Below are 24680 nucleotides of genomic sequence, written 5' to 3' on the forward strand. Positions count from 1 at the left end.
ATTTTTCCCTTTTTGCCCCTGCGATTTATCTTGGGGGTCTTGGATTGGATTTGGAAACACTTGTGGTGTTTTCAGAGGCTCTTTATGGTTTTCTCTTATTCGGTTTTCATTTGGTCCCATGTTACGGTTTTCCTTGTCGGTCTTTCCCTTTGTGGTATTGGTTCTAGTCTCCATTGTCTCGACTGAATCTGAATCATCCTCGAGGTCATTCATATACACGGGGTCATCTCCTGTTCCTATGTTTGTTTTGGAACTTGGCTTTGAATTTTTCGTATTCTGCGACTTCTTCCTTCGTGTCTTCTTTTTCTTTGCTTGGATAACTGACGCGGTATCTCTCTCTTCGAGGATATGGCCTGGCCCTTGAAGCATTGACCGTGTAATCGCATAAGCAGGTGCGACGGGTGGTATTGGCGATGTCACACTAGCAATTTCGACCAAATTCAGGGGTGTGATTTTAGGCGCATTTGGGTTATAGGGGCATTGGGCAATCAAGTGATCTATGCCACAACGATTACATGTGAGTATTGGCATTGCAGACGTACTCCCTTGATTCATTTGCATCTGTGCAGCATTCTTTTGTAGCCTAATAGGGCACTCCGCTACTCGATGTGGTCCACCACACTCGTAGCATTGAAGAGGTGGCCTCCTAGCCTGGGTGTTGATATTTTGACCTCTGGATGCGAGAGCAGCAGCTTGATAAACCGGCTTGACTTGTCCCCAACAATCTTCCATGTAGTATATAGGACACTCTTCCAATGTATCAAGTCCGTAGGCAATACTAGTGTCTATTTCCTCCTCACAGCTATCTGGATAAGCATTTGATGGCTCGCAACCCACTTGGTTCATAGGGGCGACTCTTGGATGCGGGGGCTGCGGTCCTAGCACAGGAGGTGGTAGCGGTGTAGCTTGTACAACATTTTGGGATCTAGGGACCATGTGTTGCGGTGGTTGCTCAACAGGTGGAGTAGGCATCAATACAGGAGCTCGAGGCGCATCCGTCCAGGCTACAGGTGGTCTATTTGCCATCATACGTTTGATCATTAAACAATCCTTAGCTTGGTGACCATACCTACCACATGTGTTGCAAGTTCCATTAAATTTTACTCTAAACATAGGGCACTCACTAGTGCTATGTGGGCCTAAGCAAATGGAACACCATTGTTGCTCCCTTCTTGGATACATGTGACTATTTTGAGGGGGTCGATTATCCTTAAGAGACTCTTGGATTGCCTTGGTGAGGTCTGTCAAGAATGTCTCAAATACCTTTGGCTCATTGGCAATGGGCTTTGCAGTCATGGGTTCATACTCAATGGCTTGTGAGCTAGTGGATCTCGTGTCAGTAGACACCCTCATGCCTGCTATCATCAAGTTGTCCTCTAGTTGGATTGCATTGGCAGTGACATCTTCCCAGGTTGTGATACCTCTAATCACTAGTCCATTATAGATTCCTTCATTCCTCAACCCTCGAATGAATCGATCAAGCAGTTGGTTATTGTTGAAGCGCTCATTTACAGGGCAGCGAGAGTTTAAGTGCTTTAGACGACTAATGAAGTCCCTTACTGACTCTCCTTCCTTACGTTCGGCCTTCTGTAGCTGAGATGCTACACCCCAAAGCACACCTTCTCGTATGTACTCCTTTAGAAACAACCTTCGAAGGGTAGGGTAGATTGTTTTCTCGTCCACCCTTAGGGTCCTATACCAATCTCCAGCCTTCCCACTTAATGTCAAGCTTAAGGCATTGCACTTATGTAGTTCGTTGCGTTCCCCTAAGGAATCACATACTTGTTCAAACACTTCAATGTGTTTTCTAGCATCTTCGTCCCCATTGAATTTTTGCGTGAGTTTGGCAATTTGTACTGCCTTACTTCTAGGCTCTCTATCAGATGCATGACCCATATTTTCCGCGATAGATCGACCTATGGTTTGAGCAAACGCTGCCAAGTCACCTATGTGAGGAGGCAGGGCCGGTGGAGGTACTCTTGGAATCATATGTGGGAGAGGAACGGGTACCGGTCTTGGCATATGTGTAGATGATGCAGGATATGGAACATAACCGGGCATAGGTCCACTCGGATAAGAGCTAGGGAGCGGCACTCGAGGAGCATGAACAAGTGGTACAATTGGAGGTGTGGGGGCCATGTGTGCATAAGGGGCTAGAGGCACATATGGTCGAGGCCCCATATTAGGTACTACGACACTAGGTAGTGGCACTGCGCTAACCGTAGATATCATCAGTACATTCTCTGTCAGGCTTATCCCTGGAGTGAGCACTGTGTTTTCCTTAATAGAGGGTTGAGCCAAGTTAGGGAAGCTAAAGTTTTCGCTCGGAGGCTCAGATTGCATAGAGACCCCAGGTGAAATGACGTAAGATGGGTCCATGGGGCTCATTAGAGGAGTCTCCATTTGTGATAGAGTAGGCTGTTGAGCCTTGCTCGTATCCAGAAATCTCATGGGGCCAGTTGAGAGTATATTTACCCCTCGGTTTTGCCTTTCTAATTGAATAATGCCATGGATAACATTACAGATCATTTTCTATTGATCTTCGATGCTCGTGGCACTAGAGGTGGATTGTACAATCTCTATCCATCCTACATGGTAGGCGTGGCCAGAGTGTAGATCCGTCAACACCTCAGTGTGGAGGTCGTATGTCCAATGATCATTAATGAACAATCCTTCTAGAGTCGACGTGTTAACGGTTTCTTGTGAGGTAGAAGCAATGTTGCTCCCCATGGTTTTACTTGTCACCAACGGTACTCTAGAGGGAACTTCTGAAGGAGGCAGCTCAACAGGGCCTTCTTGGTAAGAAGTTGGTAGGATATCCACATGGACACTCTTTGGGGGTGTGGGGTCCACGTGCGATGTGAAAGGAGATTCCACTTCCCCACCCCCTTCGCGTGCTTCATTTGCATCAGGTTCCGAGCGAGTAGCTCTACCTAATGTTTCCATGAAATGGCTAAACATACTAGTACTAGGCTGTGGAGCTTCGGGATGTGCATGGCCTTCTCTCTCAGTGTTTTGGGTAGGGTATGCTTCCATGATTTCTGAGTCGGAGGAGGAATCACTAGCGGCTATTTTAGGTTCTTGGGTGGTGCTACCTTGTGTCCCCGTTGAGGGTCTAGAGCTTATCGTGGATGGGTAATGGGTGTCCGTATGAACAGAGGCACCCTCAATATGCTCGCGTTCTAGCACCCGCCCAGAGCGTAAGTGCATGTGCTTTTGATACCCTAAGGTGTCAAAAAGCTGCTCTAGGAGGCCTTGTGACTAGTTTTTAGCGTGTTTTTTGTTTGTTTTTTTGCTAGATTTTTTAGAGCGTGTCGTGGAATGGGCCGTGTGATAGCTCGAAACGAGCGTATCGGTTAGAGGGTCGTGCCGTGCTTTACAGCCCTCCGTTTGGTCACACTACAAGAGGCTCTTCACATTAGCGACGCTCACACAGCGACGCTCAAAAAAAAAAATTCCCGACGTCGCTATGAGCGTCGCTATAAGCGTCGCTATGAGCGTCGCAAATTTCTTTGTAAATTTGCGACGCTCATAGCGACGCTTATAGCGACGCTCATAGCGACGCCAGCTGGGGTAAAAAAAATAACCGAGCGCGCCCAAAAACTCAGATCTCAGATCTGAGTTTTTCGGCGCCCTCAAGCAAAGAGCAGGTAACGCTCTTCCTCACTCTCTCTCTCTCTCTCTCTATCTCTCTCTTTTTCTTTTACACACACACACACACACACACACACACACACGAGGAGAGGAAGGAGAGCCAGGTATGCTCCTTCCCTCTCCTCATTCTCATGTTCCCTTCCCCTCTTTCTCTCTCCCTCGCTCTCTCTCTCACACACACACACATACACACACACACATAGTGTTTTTGAGAGAGAGAGAGAGAGAGAGAGCGAGAGAGAGTGCAAAAACGCACACACATACATAAACAAAGAATGCACACACACATTGAGAGAGAAAAAGAGAGAGAGAGCATGCATAAACAAAAAACGCACGCATTGAGAGAGGAAAAGAGAGAGAGAACATGCATAAACAAAAAACGCACACATTGAGAGAGGAAAAGAGAAAGAAAACATGCATACGATCCAAAAAAACGCACACACATTGAGAGAGAAAGAAAGAGAAACTAAGGGAGCGTCGTAGAAAACTAATTAAAATTAAAAGACCTAAAGATCTAGCCGACGAGGAGTTGAACTGAAGACCTATTATTCAAGAGAGAAATGGCATAATCAATCTATCATACTTGGCATGGGTGATAGAAAGGTTATACCATTTATCTCTTTTTATTGGCACACACATCCACACACGCGCACACACACAGGAAGAAGAGAGTTATAACGTCGTAGGAAACTATCTTAAAAGACGTTAAAGATTAGGTTATATGTAGACTTACATTAAAGTAGATTTAGGTTTATTTTTAACTAGATTTACGTTTATTTAAGCTAGATTTAGATTTACGTTATATTAGATTAGATGCGGGTCTCCATAGACTGCGATGCCTGCATGAAGCGGGTGAAGAAAGCCCTCAATGGAATATAGGGTATTGCTGCCTTCACTCATAGTGGGCTCCGTCGATCCAAAAGTACTGGTGAAATGTCTTCAGAAGATAGGGAAGAAGGTGGATCTTCAGGGCGGCAAGAGTCACTACATCCCCGACACAATGACCATCTAGACAACCTCTAGTCATTAGACTTACGTTAAATAAGATTTAGCTTTATTTTTAGTTAGATTTACGTTTATTTAGATTTACGCTTATTTACGTTAGATCGAGTCCACGCAAGAATTACTTACGGTTTAGGGTTTAGAGCTAGACGAACAGTGAAAAGATCTACTGTGAAAAGATGTTAAGATGAAGTGAAGTGCTACAGCTAGAGAAGAGGCAAAGGGATTTTGTCCACTACATGCAGTATCATGTAGACGTGGGTGTCTAGATTTCTTGTACCCACAAATATAGGTATTGACCAATAAAGACGAGATTATAACCTGGTGGTTCTGATCTCCGTGCACCTCTAGACCGAGGTGTGCGGGGATTGGACATGACTAGAGAATGTGAGGTAAAGAGAGAGAGAGAGAGAGAGAGAGAGAGAGAGAGAGAGAGAGAGAGAGAGATAAGACGAAGAATGCCAATAGAATATTAAATTTGTTGTCTAGGTTATAAGTTTTTTATCCTCATTATGAGTAGCGACGAGGATGTGGGACCGTCCAACCGAAACACCTATCTCTCAACGAAGGTCTTATGTCCTTGTAATCAATGCAAGCATGCTGTGCGACGGACAAGACGTGTTTCTTTGCAGCACGTTCGCAAATTTGGCGAGTTCGATCCATCTATTATAGATCGAGTTGTTGCCAATTATAACTCGTCGGACTCTGACGCTGGCCAACAAGCAGCAATCTTGCAACCCAATAGACGTATTCGCAGGCGCTTTGGTCAAGCAGCATATGTGAGGCCACAAGATGTAGCCTCTGACAGCTCGGGGGATGATCATGCAGAGCACATTCCCAACAAGGCAATGTTTGAGCCCGAGATTGATGAAATGATCGAGACGATCATGGATTCAGAAAGGCTTATCTATGATGATATGAAAAGTGAAGCCGATACATCATTGTATAATGGAGCACATATGTCTAGATTGAAAGCACTCCTGGTTCTTCTCAACATGCAGGCAAAGTTTGGATGGAGTGACACTAGCGTCACAGCGCTTTTCAGGTGATCTATTACAATTAGTTTACTTCAATAGAACTATAAATGTATAATGATCTGATAGATTTTTACACGACTGTATCATATTTTTATGTTGTGTAGATTGCTGAAAGAGCACATTCTTCCAGCTGACAATGTGATGCCAGATTCTCGAGATGAAGCAAGAAAGATTTTGCGAAACTTGGGGATGGATTACAATTCTATCCACGCTTGTCCTAATGACTGCATTCTTTTCAGAGGGGAATACACAGACATGGAGAAGTGTCCGAAATGTGATTCCGAAAGATATCGAGTAGATCTCCACGGGACAAAAATTCCACAAAAGGTTTTGCGACATTTTCCTTTGCTTCCTCGCATCAAGCATTTCTTCGAATGTAAGTCCATGGCCGCCCTAGCATCATGGCATGAGGAGAATAAATCTTCGGATGGTGTGCTACGAATTCCTGCAGATTGCGCAGCCTGGAAACATATAGATGGAACATGGTCGGATTTTGCCAGGGAAGCTCGAAATTTGCGCTTAGGCCTGGCTATGGATGGCGTAAATCCATTTGGTCAAAGATCAACATCTTACAGTGTATGGCCCGTTGTCATCGTCAACTACAACATTCCCCCGTGGTTGACTACGAAGAAGGGGCACCTATGGCTAAGCTTGATTGTGCCAGGGCGATATAAAGTGGGGAATATGGATGTGTATCTTCGTCCACTATTGGAAGAGCTACAACAATTGTGGATTGGCATAGAGGTGGTGGATATGAGCCGACACACAGGACGACGGAATGCTTTGATCAGAGGTATTCTAATGTGGACCATGCATGACTATCCCGGGCTAACAGAATGCTCAGGTGATCTATTGACACTCCTCTCTCAGACACTGTAAATCTTGTTTTTCCCCATAGTTGATCTATTATCATGTGTATACATACAGGGCTTCAAACAAGCGGATACAGAGCATGTGTCACATGTGGACCTAGACTGAATGCACGTAGGGCACCCTCACTGAAGAAGCAAATCTACGAAGGTCATCAAGCGTATCTTCCGGAGAATCATGTGTTACGCGACGGCTTTTTGGGAAGAGAGCCACCAAGGATGTCTGCACAAGCATGGTTAGAGCAGAAGGAGATGTGCGATGACGGATTGCCTCCAGGGATGAAGAGACTATCTCTATGGTACGAGTTACCATACTGGCCCCGACTCGTGATCAATCACTTGCTCGATCCAATGCACATATTCAAGAATGTGGGTAATCTACTATGGGACCATTTGACCGGCAAGAAAGATACTTTGGGAGCCAGAGTTGACCTTAGAAATGTGGATCGTATGGAGCAATATTGGCCGCAAACAGCGTCTGATGGATCGATAAAACTTCCTAAAGCACCATGGATTTTCACAGGAGCCCAAGAACGCAAAGTAAAAGAGGCCATTCGATCTTTGCCGACCCCCACTGGCGTAATGCACTCGCTCCGAACGTGTTATACTAAAGAAGGAAAGCTTACCGGTTTGAAGTCACACGATTGGCATAAAATGTGTCAGGTACGTTCATAGTGGACTTTAATATCATTGCATAAAATGTGGACTTTAATATCATTGCTGCACATACTTTACAGTTTATTTTACCGGTTGCCATTGAGGGATGTTTGTCTCTCGACATCCGTAACACAATCTACAAACTTGCAAAGCTGGTGCAATGGATCTCACAAAAGGAGATCGACGTAGACTCCATACCATTCGCCAAACTAAATGCTGCGGAGCTTGTGTGCATGTTTGAGAAACATTTTCCTACTACAATGCTAACCATTCAGGTGCATCTTCTTATTCACATAGTTGATGAGGTGGAAATAGCTGGCACAGTTCATTCCAGATGGATGTTCTTCTTAGAGCGTTTCATGAAAACGCTTAAGGGATATGTGCGTCAAAAGGCACGTCCGGAGGGTAGCATGGCAGAAGGTTGGTTGGTATCAGAGTCCCTAGTGTACATTGGAGAGTGGCTAGACGGATTTGATAAATCCCGGGACACGCTATGGCGAACCATAGATGATGAGCGCATATCTGGGATTGTCATGTGCAATCTCGGTGTTGAGAAGAAGATGACGGAAGATCTAGAGGCTAAAATCAACCGATTTTGCATGCTTCACAATCCAGTGATGCAAAAGTGGATTTCACAATATGAGGATGCAAAGCAAGAGCGACAAAGGGCACGAATCGAGTGGAGACGGGGAAGACGACCACCGATGCACTATCCAGCGGTTCTGGAGAGCCTACCAACCTTCATGAGCTTAAGATGGTTGCACAACCAATTGAAAAGCGCACAACAATGCGGTGACGAAGTGACTGAAGAAGAGTGGGAGTACTCTTGGGGTTGCGCGACCAAGGTAAGTTTGCAATGTACGACTAGCAAGTGACTTTATTTATAAACGTTTGAACGGCCACTCATAATCTTTGTTCGTTGTAGTATAAGTCATACACAGCAGCATGGTGTAAAGGTCGACATTTTAGGGTGGAACGAATCGACAAAAAGCGTTTTACTCAAGATTGTGGAATCATGGCAAAATTTGAACAGTCTAGTCGACGACGTTCCTCTGATGCAGATCCCGTGGTGGCGGAACTCACTTACTTCGGCACGCTGCAAGAGATTTTGAGGATCGATTACAGAGGATTTTTTGTCGACTTGTTTGACGTGCAATGGTTCAAGATAATCATGGAGGGTCGAAACGCTACTGTGCGTAGAGGAGAGTCTGGTTTTCTTGAGGTGGATTCTACTAAGAAATGGACTGACCTAAGAGACACTTTCGTACTACCCGAGCATTGTGAACAAGTAAGTATATAAATAGTTAACATCCCCCTTTTACAAGTTATGTGCTTGAAAGCTCTCATGTAAGTTATGTGGCTCTGGCAGGTAGTATTTCATCCTACAAAGTCTACATCAAACTGGTGGTACGTCATAGAGGTAGCCCCTCGTAGTGCAAGGACGTATGAAGGCTACCATGTGCCAATCACAACGACATCAATGGAGGAGATCAGAGAAGATGCTCAATCAGAAGCCGCTGCGGTGGTGCCAGACGAGCATCAAGATGCTACTACTCTATATGGGGTGCATGCAGAGGAGCTACAAAATGAAACAGAGGATATGTGTTTAAACGGAGAGCTCTATATAGATATAGGAAGTTATGCTGAGTTATGCGAGGATGAGAGAGAGATCTCTTAAAGCCACAAATATTGTATTTGAACAATTTTGCTCCGTGCTGTAAAAGCTCTAGCTCTCTAAGTAGCTTCCATGGTGTGTAACGCTCTTTTCTACTCGCGCTCACATCTTTTGATTGAAAATTCTGAGTTTTCGACTTGCCTCTTCTACCACTCGATTCATTGCGTCATTGTATTTATATGCGTCATTACGTCATTGTATTTAATGGTCTTTGCGTCATTGTCTACTCTATTCATTCAATATTAAGTTTAAATATTCGTGTGTTTAATGCAGGTATGGATGATGAGGAGTTTCTTTCTTCTTTGTCACCGCAGCAGAGACAGTGGTACGTGGAGCGTCATCGCTCTGGCGCATCATCGCGCGTTCCTACACCATCCGCATCTCCCTCTCTTTCGGAGCATTCGGCGCGCTCCGAAGCTTCGGCGTCGACGAGACGAGCGTCACACTCGTCTAGACACCGGCGCTCTAGTGGTGGCAGTGGCGGTTGTTGTGGGGATTCCGCCACCGATGCCTCCACACCACCTCGTGTTCGACGAGGCTCTTTACCCTCCCCTTCTTTGCCCGCCCCCACACCAGCCACAGCATCGCCGTCTATGCCAGGTTTTGCACGGCTGATTGTTCCTAGAAGCTACACACCTCTACCTACTCCGCCAGGAGCCACCCCACTCGACACTCCTCGCTTCGGCGCCCAGACGCCAATGGAGACACCTGACGTCCGTACCCCCATCGACACGCCGCTAGAGACCCCTGCCGGGACACCCAGGTTCACGCGTCACCGGCCAGAGGGCTTGCCTTACTCCGTCGACATCAGCGGCGGCATCATCATGGATGATGACGGCAAGAAGGTGATCTCGCGCATGCGTGGTCTTTGCTCTCAGCTGTTTAGACACTATATACTAAACAAATGGAGTGAAGTACCAAGTGATTTAAAAAACAGAGTCATCAGCATACTTCATGATGAGTTTCCCGTTCCAACACGGGATCAACGCTTCAATGAAGACCTGATGAAGATTCGAATGCGCGAATACTGCAAACACAAGCGTTCCGAAGTGCAAAAAGCAATCAAGAATGGGTGGAATAGGCCAGATTGGCTGGCCAAAGAAGATTGGAAGAATGCGAAGAAAGCAGCGCGCGAGAATCCCGACAAGTGGAAGCAACAAAAGGATGCAGCCAGAGCGCGAGTAGAGGCAGGGAGCTCGCACCACTTGGGGAGCGGTGGATGGGCATCATTTGAGGCCGATTTTGTAAGTCTTTTCACATTGCTCTTTATGCATGTTCGATAGTTTAGGGTTTATGAGTTTTTTAGTTCTAACATAATGAAATCTTTGTATGTTTTGACAGTGGTCGATGACAGGACGTGATCCCACACCGTACGAGCGCGAGTACGCAGGCAGGAAGGGCTTAAACGCCCTGATGGACATTCTCAGTTCTCGTGGCGGCATGGTTAGTATTAGGGTTTACTCTTTTTTATTTTTTGTATTGTTTTATAAATGTCGTTATATGTTTATATTTACTGAAAACTGTCTTATTGTCTTTTTTTGCAGAATCCGACAGATACGCCGCTTGGACGCGATGAGACGTCTGATTAGACGACGTCAGTTTAGCCGTAGCTAGATAGCATTAGTTTAGGGTTTCTCATAGCTTATGTATCATGAGACGGATTTTATACGTCTTTTTGAACCATGTATATTATTACATTTGTCACCGCAATTCCTTTTGCCAATCAATTCTTTATGCCTATGATGTTGTACAATTGTCATTATTACATTTGCCAATCAATTCAGTTTGTCTATGATGTGTACAATTGTCAATTTTGCAAACAATGCGTCTTGTGGGTGACTATTTTGGGTCTATTATTTACCTTTGCACTTTTTTTAAAAAGTGAATCAAGTACAATATGGTTGATGGGTGGCAGGGCATTCAATGCCCTGCCACCAAAAAAATATTCTCTCAGGCGTCGCTATAAGCGTCGCTATTTATGGCTCTGTAGCGTCGCTATATGCGTCGCTATACTCTTCTGTGAGAGCGTCGCTATCTGCGTCGCTATAGGCGTCGCTATGAGCGTCGCTATATAGCGACGCTCATAGCGACGTCTATAGCGACGCAGATAGCGACGCTCTCGTAGCGACGCTTTTAGCGACGGTTTTAGCGACGCCGGGGGTTATAAAAACCCAGTGTATTTCCGTCGCTAAGAGCGTCACAAGAGCACACAACCTCTTGTAGTGTCACTCTATGCCCTCGGAATCCCTAAAACTGTCAATTTCCAGTAGGGAACTAGGCCCAAACTAGAAAGTCTAAGGGTGCAAGTGGGAAGAGAAAGGAGGAGAGTAGAGGACTTGTCCCACATGCTCTCATTCTCTCTTGAGGGAGTAGGTTATATATATAAGAGTGAGTCTAGTATATATCATAAGACTGAGGACTGAGGCCTGGGCTTGGGCTTGGGCTTGGGCTTGGGAAAATGATCCCGATCTATCTTTTATACAAACCAACCCGTCCGTTTTAAGAGACACGTTTTTTATTTTCGAAAAATTTAGCCGCCCGCTCGCTCGCGTTTTTAATTTCCGGTTTGTTTTTTTTATTATTATTTTTTTTCCCAGAATTTTTTTTTCCTTTTTCTTTTTGGTGCAGAAAATACAGAAATTGAAAACGCAGATATGCAAAAATTGCAGAAAACGCAGATATGCAGAAATTTCAGAAAACGCAGAAATTGAACAAACGCAGATATGCAGAAAATTGAAAAACGCAGAAATGCAGAAATTGCAGAAAAAACGCAAAAATTGCAGAAAATGCAGAAATTGCAGAAAAAACGCAGAAATTGCAGAAAATGCAGAAATTGCAGAAAATTAAAAAAACGCAGGAATGCAGAAAATTGCAGAAATTGAAAACGCCGAACTTGAAAATGCAGAAATTGCGGAAATTGAAAAAATGCAGACAATAGCAGAAATTGAAACTTGACAGCAAATGCAGAAAACGCAAAAAACAGAAATCTCCACACACTCCTTCCCTGCCTTTCCTATGATAGAAATTGCACCACAAGGAAGCGTAAAGTGCTAACCGAGCTTAGTGTAGGGCATATCCCCGGCAGCGGCGCCAAAAATGTGCGCTCCTTGCCGCACTGTCGAAGCAAGGGACTTGCCAATACACCGTGTGCGAGCCACAAACGGCTCCAAGCACACAACAAGCCTAAACTAGCAAGCTCAAGAAAACAAAGGGTGTGTCACTCACCGCTCTACGCTCGCCTTCGTGGTGGATTCCTCGCCGCGATGAAGAAGAAGCTGCAGTCGTGCCGCGCTCAACCGCTTCGCCGCCGTCGTGCCTTCGTAATGCTCGATCGCACACACACTCTCCCTCTCTCTCTCTCTCTCACACACACACACAAGGAGGTGAAGAAGAAGAAGATGGAGATGGAGCAAGAGCACTCTTCAATTGCACAAATGAGAGAATGAGTAAAAATTAGGTTTAGTTGGCTTTTATAGGAGCTCACCCCATTCACACTTGGGCGCCCATGCTTAACCAACTAATCCTTTGAATGTCCAAGTTAAAGTGCGCCTCTCATCGACGATCACTCTACCTTTCCCTATTGGACCGACAAGCCCGGTACCTGACTCTACCAAATACATAATACGCGTCCATCGTAGGTGATGGGTGTCCGTGAGCCGTGAGGGTTAACATCCTACAACTGTTGATAAAACGCTGGTCATGCGTATTATTTTTACTTAAAATAGCATCAAACAAAGAATAAGATTCTATTTCAAACGCAACCGATTAGGACCATGCGACCTCTCAAAAACATGCAGCCTTGCAGCCTCATACATGGTGGCTGAGATTTTCCGAGGAAGCTGCTAGCATCAAACTAAGAACAGAATAATGTTTTGAATGTAGAACTATGCTTTTCCCAGGAAACTGCAAGCACACGCTTGGATAGCTCATAGTAGTGATTGTCATCTACTTCTCACTCACCTCTTCTACAAAACTATTCTGTGCAAGTGTCTACAAAATTATTATGTGCAAGCGTCTACAAAAATATTCTTTTGAATGAAGCTACACAAGTAGAAGCTCAATAGGGAACCTTCAACATCATCAAATTGCTAATACAAAGCTTCTTGAATCTGACAAAGTCTAACCAAAATATTCAAAACAATTAATACAAGAAAAGACTTATTTTCTTGTTTCTCTGAGAAAGCATCTCCTCTTCATGGTCGGTGTATGCGCCAAAATCTCAATTGTGGCTATCTTGAAATTGACTCTAAACAAAAGGTTTGCACCTTCAACATTAGCAGTGCTAGATGTTTGCAACTTAAATCCCTCTTGATCATAAGAAACTATTCTACATACATGATTTCAGTTTTTGATCCTAGTCCTATAGTTATGTCTTTTTAAGTCTATCTAAACAACGTGAATTTTTTATAGGTTCTCTATTCCCATTATGTGCAACTTGAAATTATGTTGATGGGTGGATCAATAATTTAATACTTATGATGTTGAAGGAAGGGTGGTTGTGCTTGATGATCTTGATTGCCGCACAATTATTTTCATTTAAGGCCCGATATTTGTACTTGTTTGATAGAAGTTATTGTCGTTGAAAAGAGAAGAGGCTTCAAATTGGAGCGTTACTATATATCTAGTCGTACTCGTAAATTGTTTAGAAGTTTAGAGCTAGTTTTTTTGTCTTAACACAATACTTGTTGTTGATTTTCTTAAGTCTTTAGTAAATGGGATGTAAGTTTAAGTTGATTCTATTTTTATAGTTGCACCACAAGAAACTGCACACAACATGGCTGTCATACCTCAAACAAGGGCGGCTACGTTTGGAATAGAATTTTGTTCTTAGTTTGATGCTCGCAGTTGCTTGGGAAAAGAAGAGCCACCATGTATGAGGCTGCAAGGCTCCATGTTTGTGAGAGGTCGTATGGTCCTAAGCGAGTGCGTTCGAAACAGAATCCTGTTTTTAGTTTGATGATCCTATTTTAAGCAAAAACAATTCGCTTGTGCCAAATACCAGAATTACATATGAAAAATATTTTTGTCACCTATGTTTTGATCTTTGGTGATTATTAAATCATGCATCCACTTTAAGTGATGCATTGCTTTTGTACATAGTCTCTATGCTCTTCTGAAGATCCATGAGACCAAACAAGAATAGCTCAACACGATCCTTGTGGATCGATAGAATAAGGGATCAACAAACATGCGAATAATCACATCAAATATTCATGTTATGTTTGTAGTATACTTGCAAGATTGTACTTATGGATACCTTAATTTGTTTACACCCACTACTACAAGTTTCCTCTTTCATAAATTCTTCGTTATTCAATACCTATATATATATCATGTTGTTGTTGATTGGTTCTTTCATGGTGCGTGATCTTGCATGCAATAGGTTTGAGCGTCAATCTTGTTCTTAATCATGATCTCAATAAGCTCATTAATTTCATTCTCAATGTCAATTGCCATCTGATTCTCATCATAACTTGTTGGAGCTATATATGGTGCACTCTACTCCTCTTGGTTTCACCTATACATATATATCTTGTCCTCAATGTCGATCAATCCACAATAACCTCCTTGTTTAAAGTACCACACATATCACATTTATTTTTCTTATTGTGACTCCATTTTCTTTCACCAGTTCATGACTGTAATTGTTACTGTTCAATTTCCTTGTATAATCTCATTTTCCATGCATCGTGAAATTAGTTTTGCAAGGTGAGAAGAGATGAGAGTTTTTTGTGCCACGGATGTTATTGCAACTTGTACTGCTTACACTAGGCTAGAAGCTTCTGGCTCATAGCGTTACCATGATCATATAGTGCAACCCCATTCATGCAACAGAGGAACATCAAGAACAAGCCGACATAGAGTTGGTGGGAAACTTTTCCAGAATATACGGACATAGAGACATGCAGTATCTGTAGGTAAATAAAGACATAACAAAGGGGCAAGCATATGCCATCATTGTTATTGTTAGTTAGTAGTACTCACAATCAACCACGATATAACAAAGCTAATTCGACCTTGTTTGTGATTCTAAATTTGAAGGTGGAAAAACCCTACAAAATATTCTAAAGAAGTTGTGTAAAAATCTTAGAATTTAGTCACTTTCGCTCTGTAATTTCTCATACGTAGGTTTGCCAAGCTTTGGGAAAAATTATTTTTTGGATGTATTTTTGGTACGCAAGTAGGTCCCCTCCTATTTCAGAAAAAATAAAACTATTGCCTGTTAAGAACAAGAAATGAGCAAGTAGTAGGGGGTACAGGCTAGGGAAAACTCCAAAAGTGAAAGGAATCTTGGAAGATGCCCATGAACGTGGACGCGGTTGTGAGAATCGGCAGGCACAATACTCAGGCCATCCGGTTGAGGGTAGTGAGGCAAGTGGCAAATCAGCGAATGCTAGAGGGGAAGTGAGGGGAGGCAATGGATGCTAGGCGAGGAAGGGGACAAATGGCGAGCAGTAGGGTAGGGGAGAAGCAAAACATTGTTTATATAGAGAGAGAGAATTGCACTGGAGGCAAACATTTGCGCATGGTTGAGTGGTTAGCAGTGAGATTTTGTTATTGTAGGTGAGGTTGTGAGATGGATTTGCACATATAAAAACAAGATTTTGTAGTCGAGTGCATGGAGCCTCAAACTTTGCCTGCAAAGGAGTCTCGATTCGAGGCAATATGAATTGAAAGCTGCCAGTAGGTGTGTCGTACAAAATTATGTATATAAAGGTCACTTTATGGCATTTTATTCATTCATTCGATCAGTAGCGGAGGAAAAAGGGTCTAGTCAATATGAATCACTGGAGGACAAGTCTTGGCATGAATAAGAAGGTTATGGTGAAGATGATGGTGGCACTAGCGCTTCATGTGTGCACAACACAGGCGGTGCTTCCAGCCCAGACACAGCCGATGCCGCTGCAGGGTGCGTTTTATCTATTATTCTTTTGAATTTATGGCTGCAAGACTATTGACGCTGTTGCAATAATTATTTGTTAACGCTACGTACTGTGTCTAATTGCGTGGAATTTACGAGTACAGAGCCGCGCCTGGCCTGCATTGGTAAACTGCGCTTTATTCTTCCCGGTTGCAGGCAGGCCGATATGGATGACGGCCTTCCACCTGATCCCGCCACCAGGGCCGGGTGCCTGCCTCTCCCTGATACACCACGGGTGCAGCTGCAGTGCTTGAAGTTCTTCGTGTGCTCACCTAATCTGGATTGTGACCTCCTAGTCGAAAACCTGCGTCCACTTACTGCCCTCGTCCCCACGGCCTCCTCCCCCGATGACCACCACCACCAACAACACTACTCCCATCCCTACCGGGCCCCCGATTCCAGTTGAGCGCCTGCGCCCGCCAAAGTCGGCCGTTTGCAGATCCCGTACATGAAACCCATTACCGCGCCCCTTTGTGCCACCATCCATGGGCGGGGCTCATGCGGCTTTCTGCTTAGTCTTTACCACGCCAGTGCATATGCTGCAAACATCTATTGGTAGACACGTTTGCGACCGCAGGGCATTAACTGTGGCAGGATCGGGGGAGTTTACACCCACCTCGTTCCCGTTGATCCAAGTAATCTCTCTCTCTCTCTCTCTCTCTCTCTCTCTCTCTCTCTAGTCCCTCCCCTCATGCAGAAAACACGTTCGAACCTTGGATTTTGTGTGGGCTCGTATTTTCCCAATCTAGATACAAGTTTCCAGTTCTTTGCGCTTTCAAGTCCACTATTGAAGTTAGTCCTGATAAAAAAATACTTGATGCAGGTGAGGGTCTCTGCCTAATCTATTCTGGCACCACTGAAGAAGCACACAAACACTTGTGCGAAAACTCCACCCACGGCTAAGCTAGCTACTGTCGGTCACCGTCACCCTTGTGACATCATCAACTAATTTTGTCACATTGAAGACTACATGCAATATATTAACTTCTTCATCTAATTCGAATACATTCGTTAGTTTCTTTCGGACGAATATTTCTTTGGTTTTTAGAGTCTAGTCTTTCCGTAAACATTGATCCGTAACATGTGTTGAAAATACAAAAAGGAATGGATTTAGAGCTTGGACTAACATCTTGTTTTTTTTATAGAAATCATAAGCATATCTTGATAGCTTCTCACACATACTCGAATATAGGAAAAACATTTTCTTTTGATCTTATGAAATACAATCAATCATGCGATTGTAATCAATTTGAACTAGTACTATGCATATCAAATACTCCTCTATCCTTGTCTCTTTTTATTAATGCCAACCTTCACAAATAAACCTTATTCAAGGCATGATTCTAGTAATGTAGGCTTTTTAACTATTGGTGTATGACGTCATCCGAAGTAGCTCGTCAACTTATGACGGAGAAATGATAGTTTCATTTCACCATTGTGTTACTACACACACACACACACACACACACACACACACACACACACACACACACACACACACACACACATAGAGACCATCTACATATTATCACGTGTTCTTACAAAATGGGTAGCCCTAGCCATGTATGCAAGTATGCATGAAGAAGACAAGATGACCCAAATCCATACTTTATCCATCAACATAGACACTTCAAATGAATTTCACCCATATCCAAAAGTCTGCACTACAATAGTCTTCACCAATCTCACAGAGTTATCTTAGCCCATTTTCCTTTGCCAATTTCCAACACATAGCTTAGAATAAGTGAAGCAGATAGGCTTTGCTAAGTGAAACAGATATGCATTTCTTAGTAGTCTTTACAAACTATCAAAAATTAATTATAAAGGCACCAATAAATTGATAACCCAATACTGAGCTTTGAGACTCCAAACATTGCACTAGTAGATTTTGGAGTGTTTGGTGCTAGCTTTTGGAGCGCTTCTGAGAGAAGTGATTTTGGGGCTCTACCTTTGGGCAACACTTGTACTATTTATAAGATCCCCTGGGACCTCACTTTTCAAATAATCTAGACACAAAGTCCGAGAGCAAAGGACCCCTATGGCATAATAATAAAGAAATACCAAAAGGGGCACCAAGGCCAGTGCATTTGGGCATTGAACTCTGCTGTGCCATGTTGACTCTCTCTCTCTCTCTGTCTCTCTCTCTCTCTCTCTCTCTCTCTCTCTCTCTCATAAACTTAAATGATTTTGTAGTTGTTGTTCATGTGTTGCTATTGATTTCTTGCTTGGAGTTTCCAAGCGTATAAAAGTGGTATCAAAGCTCAACAATATTCTTCTTTTACAAAGGCTCCGATTCCTTCTATAGCACAAATGGGTTCACGAGAAGAATCTCACGGAGACAATACCTCTCAGTGGGGAGGTGAAAAAAAAGTTGAAGATTGTCATGGGAAATGAAGAAATCAATGAAGATTTAGGCCAATGTTTTGGCAGGGAACTATGCTAGAACAAAGTACAAACATGTTGGAATTAGGGTTGCAAGAAAATACACATAGCTTGGAGAAGATGAAGGAAGCTCAAGGCACACGTTAGAGAGTATAGTACTTGGTGTGCAATGGAAAGATAGATAGGCCTAGAGTGATAGGGATATATACAATGCAATGAGGGAAAAAATACCGCAGTGGTCCTAAGTGTCTTCCCACATATAAATACCACATGCATATAGTAGCAAATCTCCCCTTGGGTGATGCGGTGAACGAGAGCTCGCACATAGAGTAAAGGGAAGTGCCATGCCTTGAGGACATGGTCAGTCCACAAAGAGGAGTAAGCCCAAAGCTTTGTGGAAAGCTTCAAACTTCTCACGAGAAAATGCCTTTGTGAAAATATCTGCAAGGTTGTCCTGTGTTGGCACATAAGCCAAGCTGATCTCGCGTGCTGAGAGCCTCTCCTTGACATAGTGGTAATGCACCTCAATGTGCTTTGTGCGAGCATGAAAAAATGAGTTCAGCCAATGTGCTCTGAGTGTCAGTGTAGATAGTGTTGGTAGTGTCCGATCCAACACCCAAATCATCTATAAGACGTCTGAGCCATATACACTCAATTGTACCTATGAACACTGCGTACTCATCCTCACAACTAGAAGTGGCCATAGTAGGTTGCTTCTTGCTCAACCATGATATGCATGAGGTGCTAAGCATGAAACAAAAACCACTTGTGGACACTCATGTGTCAAAACAACCAGCCCAATCTGAGTCCAAAAACGCATGTAAGTCTAGCAGCAATGATCCCCCCTTGGGGTAAAACAAGCCACAATATAAAGTACCACTCAAGTGGCAAATAATCCTCTTGACAGAACGAATGCTTAGACCCTGGGCCATATATGCATAAATTTGCTAACTTGTGAGACTGAAAATTGAATATCCAGCCTCGTGTTGCATACACAAATGAGGGATCCAACAGTAATTTGGTAAAAAGTGACATCTGCAGGATCATCAGCATCATGAAGACTCAATTCCAAACCTGTTTCCATGGGAGTCTCAATGTATCTATGTAACTTTTTTGACACATGGCAATACCATCATCACACTACAATATGTCTCGCATTTGGTCGAGTGATTAGAGAATCATCCACATAACGAACCACAATGAGAAGGACACTACCCTCACGCTTTACATACAATGAGCTTTCGGCTAGACTGTTACGAAATCCTTGTTTGACCAAATGAGTGTCAGGCTTGTCATACCAACAACGAGGAGATTGCTTCAACCCATACAACGCTTTGTTACGTTTGCACACCTTATCCTCTTGTCCTTTCTTGACAAAACCACAAGGATGCGTTATGTAAACTTTCTCAAATGTGTCACCATTCAAGAAAGCAGTAACAATGTCTGATTGCTATACATGTTGGGGTATAGGCGACTGTGCCTTGCCCGGCGCCGAGAGTCTGGGCGCCCCCACTGACTTGTATACCTTATACATAGCATAAGTGTATAGACGGCTGCTCACTCTTTGAGTCTCACCACCCATATTTGTGTGTCGTGTGTCTCCTTCTCTCTCTCACTCTTTGTCTATGGTGCTCTCCTATCCCCTTCAATTGGGATCAGAGCGATAGGTGTGAGAGCGTAGATGAACGGCTTCGCGATGAACTCGTCGGCTATGGCGGAGAGGTCACAGATCTAAGCAAAGAAATAGAGGAGGCTTGTGGACATCCATACAAAGGCTTGCAGGAGAGCTCCTAGGAGCTTCCTAGTGTTCACAAATCAGTCCACAGTTCCTATACAGATCAACCCACTGTGTACAACATCTTCCCTCTTCTCGGCAAGCTTTGCAACGGCTACATCGACGACAGATTGGATCTTGGAGCTTCGGTAGACATGGAAGCATTGTGAGATTGATACATTCAGCTCAGGCATCGAGGTGGGCATTAGGAGAAATATGAACCTTGCATGGGCCTTGTAAGGAATCCTAATTTTTAGGGATTAAGGCTAATATTGTGTGGGGTTTAGGGGGCAAGGGCATTGAAGAAGGTAGTTTTGAGTAGGCTTTTCTAGCCTTTTTTTTAGACAAATGTAGGATGTGGACCTAAAGGGTTGCTTTCTCTCTCTAGCTTTTTTTAAAGTGAAGGAAGCATAGGGGTGTGTCCACATCAGCAATTCCGTGGGTCAAAAAGAGTCAAAATTTGACTTTTTTTTAAAATTTTCATTTTTATTTGTTTTTTACTTAAAACTCCCTCCCAACATATATACATATCCAAAAATCATTTTTTGACCCATTTTTTAACCCACAAGCTTGGAAAGTGCATTTTTTCAAAAATCTTTTCCCCCAAAAAGTAATAAACATTTTGTTCTCTGATCCTCCTCCCTCCTCCCTCCTCTCTCCCTCTCCCTCTCCTCTCCCTCTCTGCCCCTACCTTCCTCCTCCTCCCCAATCTCTCCCTCCCCTCCCTCCCTCCTTCTCTCCTCCCATCCTGCTCGGCCTCTCTACCCTTCCCCCTCTATCTTTTCATCATTTGCTTCCTCACGCAACAGCTTCCATGGTGCTCACGGACATCACAAATGGTTTGCTTCCACCACCACGTACTCCGCACACCAAAAGCATACATATTCGCTTACCCACGGCATTTGCACCGAAGACCACTAGTGAAGGTGCTCAAAGGTCATCACAGGAACGTCGCACCGCTTGTGAGACCAATGTTGACATTTGGGTGGATGGCCATTTGTACCCTTACGATCCTATAAGCCGCTTCCATCCACCGTTTAATAGCCTTTCCACATTTCTTCAATTTCTTGGGAGGGGAGAAGCAGGCTTGTTAGGCTATTGCAAGCGGCTGTGTATGGGTGCAGGTGCTTCTTTGCATATGTGGATGCACGAATGTCAAGCTCTTCACCTCAAGACGACAGCATCACAAGAGAGTGTTGCCTCTTCGGAGAGGGTAGTTAAAAGTCTTGAACAACAAATGCAAGAAAAGGAGTCCCACATCGAGAAGCTTACCAACACCATCACATACTTGAAAGAAACACCCCTTGGTGCAAGGGAACGCAAACGCCCGTATTCATCCATTGAAACTCTTGCACATTCCGGAGGAGCACGCAAACAACGAGTTACAGCCACAAGGTGAATTGGTTCTTTACTTGCATGCTGCATTCTTACTTTACACTATTTTCTAACATTTATATTTATTTGTTGCTAGAAACTTCATCCAGGAGGCATGCAGTGGAACAAGCCAAGATAATCGAGTCAACATTCTCACTAGTTGTCTCAATACCGAGGACGTTATTTCTATCTTACAATCACCTGGAGGTAAGCACATTAAGGATGCAGTCACCAAGGACCTTATGCGTAAATTAAGAAATGTGGTTAAGAAATCAGCACCAAAGCCTATCAGTCTATTTTTCAACTCCTAAAGGATGCCCTCAAAGAACATGGCATTGTGGAAAACCTATTTCCCGTTCCTCACAAGGTCAAGCTCGCAAAGAAGGCCACAAACGAAGATGTGTTCTCCCGCATTGGGACATACCTACACATTGAGGACACAATGCCAACTTCCCTTTATGCTTCGTGCGCAACAAAGACAAGGGGAAAAGGTAAGAAACAATCCATAAGACCTTAGAATAAGGGCTTTCTTTACACAATGTGGAAAAATATTTTCGTGGATCTTAGACGGCTTCAAGAAGCCATGCTTAGATTTTACGAGTTACCTGAAGAAGGTGACACACTTTACTTTTTTCTTTGGTATTATTCTTTTCATAGAAGCTGAAGTTTAAGGTCTTAGCACTATTTATTTTGTAGTGCTTGGCACAAAAGTCGCTTTTGTGCTGAAACTCGATGAGTGTCAAATAGTGAAAGGCCGAAGGTTAGAGAGGCTAAGTGTCACTCTAATGAACAAGGCCCTTCTACGAACCAAGCGAAGGGATTCAGTCGAGCCATATCCCACCCTATCTTTTAGCGTGCAATCAGAGAAAGACATTTGGTGGTTGGGTGCTATTGAGGTGCCCAAAGAGACCAATGGAGTACTTTCGTGGATTTTTGAGAGAACTCCATGGATCACAGAAGTAATACACTCCCAAATTGCAGGTCAGAAGTTGGAGATTGAGGGCTAGTTTGGTAGTTATGATGTGGAGTGGCACTTAGGTGGGGATTTGAAGACCATAAAGTGTTTGCTTGGCTGCAAACAAGGGGCTTCTTCTCTCATGCCTTGTCCATTTTGCACTCGAGGGTACAAACCTAATGGACAAAAATCACATAAGAGCACTGCAAAGGCTAGTTACATGCTTCCATGGCAAGGGCATGGAGAACAAGGGTTAGATTTTCATGATGTCGGAGATGAAGGTAGAGAATGGGAAGCGTCTATTCTGAGATGTCCCATGCTCAATGCCCCAGACCGTGATCAAAAGGACCACACTTGGAATCCAATCTTTCGATTTCCTCTATCAAATGTACATTTTTGTACATTACACGCATTCATGCGTATTTTTGATAGGCTATTGAAGCTCCACATTGACTATGCTTTCACAATGAAACCGTTGGAAAAGTCCCAGGAAGCGATCGAAAGAGTGGAGGTACTCTTGAATTCCATTGGCTGTCATGGTGGAAATGTGTCTATAGTTGCTGCAAAGAACACAGGGGAGGCCCATGAAATTGCTCAACAAGTGTCAATGAGTGGACAAAAAGCTAGACACTTTTTGAAGAAAGTTTCCCAAGGAAAGCCAAGTCGATATGATGCTCAAAGCAGCTCCAACCAGCAGGCAGGTAACCTTTGGGAGCTTTGGAAGGAGTTATGCAAAGCTACTACTGACAATGATTCAAATGGCGAGCTTGCAAACAAGCGCAAGCAAGTTTGGGCCCATTTTGATAAAATGGTCAAGCTTATGAGCCTTAACAGCACAACAGAAGAACAACGGCAATCATTTCAAGAAGCTTTGGCGGATTTTACCAAGGTCTTCACCCTTTCTTGGGGTGAAAATAACATCACACATTACATGGTAAGTCATTCATGGTGTATTCATTACAAGGGATTGTTTTTATTTACTAATGTGGATCGTTTACTCATGTGAACAACATATCTTGTTTGCGCATGGTGCATTTTTTATGCACAAGTATGGATTGCTTGAAATTTTTAGCACTCAAGGCATGGAGAAGTCCCATTATCGAGCAAGGGGATTGTACTTCAAAAATACTCGACATGGTGGTGGAATGGTGCAATCCAATTATTTGGAGGAGATGTTCAACAGGTTTTTTCGCACAACATTTGCTCGTAAGCTCAGAATGGAGTGTGCGTGACAATCCAAGATTGCTATTGAAGTGCGCAAATGGAGTCATCAAGAGCATAGCAACAAGTGGCAAATGTCGCAAGGTCCCACCAAGCATGCTGCATGGCGGCGATGCAGAGTGCGACAAGGATCAAAGTGGATACTGCGCGAGTCACTAAACGTGAACGTAGGGTCCAACTCTTAGTGACATGTTTATTTAAAAAATAATACTTCTTTTAAAAAAATTAGTGTGAACAGGGCCCTTTGTAAATGGGCCCTTATAAATATTGCATGCTCTTATAAATCAATCATTTCTTAATAACAGGTGAGCTCTTACCAACGAAATGGCGCGCACAAAACAAACCGCGAAAGAGCATCCGCCTGCCAACAAAAACACCCTCCAAGGATGTGAGAAGCCTTCATGGCTTAAAGGCACAAGAAAACGGCCACGAACACCTGGCCGTTCCAGGAACTCTTCTGGTAGTGGGCATGGTGGTAGGGCACGAGAGTCATCAAGGACTGTTGAATCTCCACCTCCTCAAGATATAACACCTAGAAAGAGAATGAAGCAATGTGCCCATCGCTGGAGAGAAGCAGAGGGCCAGCAAACATCAGAGTCCGATAGGGAGCAGTCGTTGCGCCCCCAATCACAAGCAGGACCATCTAGGACTCGGGTGGTCAATACAGACACTGAATCAGAGAGTGAGCCACCATGGCTGCGAGAAAACATACCGCGCACACACCGGGTGGCCGTTGGGGGGAAGACATTGCCTCAAGGCAAGGGAGCTCTCCCCACACAACAAGATCGGCAACCAAGGGAAGAGGAAGAATCAGAACAGGCTGCAGAACCAGCCCCTAAGCATGTAAACAGACGCAAGTCTAAGTTTTTCAATAAGCCTTCATGCCGCCCGCCAGCAAATGTGCAAGTGCCCCCAAGACAACCGCAGCGGCGCCAAAAAATAGCAAGGGCATTTGCAAAAATCCGCCACTACCAGAAGACGACAGAGCTCTTGATTCGACGCGCCCCCTTTGCTCGCACTATGAAGGAAGTGCTTCAAAGCTATGGAAATCAGTATAGAATGCAAGCAATAGCGCTGGAGGCTAGTCAAGAAGCTGCAGAGGCCCACATCATTTCAGTGTTGGAAGATACCAACCTATGTGCCATTCATGCAAAGCGA

At 43.9% G+C, this 24680-nt stretch overlaps 1 protein-coding gene across 1 annotated transcript; it reads left to right on the top strand.

The window, feature by feature from the left end:
• The first annotated feature begins 15701 nt into the window (after positions 1-15701).
• Positions 15702-16222, top strand: LOC147432501 (uncharacterized). Its single transcript, XM_086491864.1, has 2 exons — positions 15702-15804; positions 15921-16222. The coding sequence occupies exons 1-2, from the start codon at positions 15702-15704 to the stop codon at positions 16220-16222; spliced, it is 405 nt and encodes a 134-aa protein (XP_086347990.1).
• Positions 16223-24680: the final 8458 nt, after the last annotated feature.

The sequence above is a fragment of the Adiantum capillus-veneris genome, chromosome 20 (assembly GCF_014529385.1).
Source record: "Adiantum capillus-veneris isolate H3 chromosome 20, ASM1452938v2, whole genome shotgun sequence".
Taxonomy (NCBI): domain Eukaryota; kingdom Viridiplantae; phylum Streptophyta; class Polypodiopsida; order Polypodiales; family Pteridaceae; genus Adiantum; species Adiantum capillus-veneris.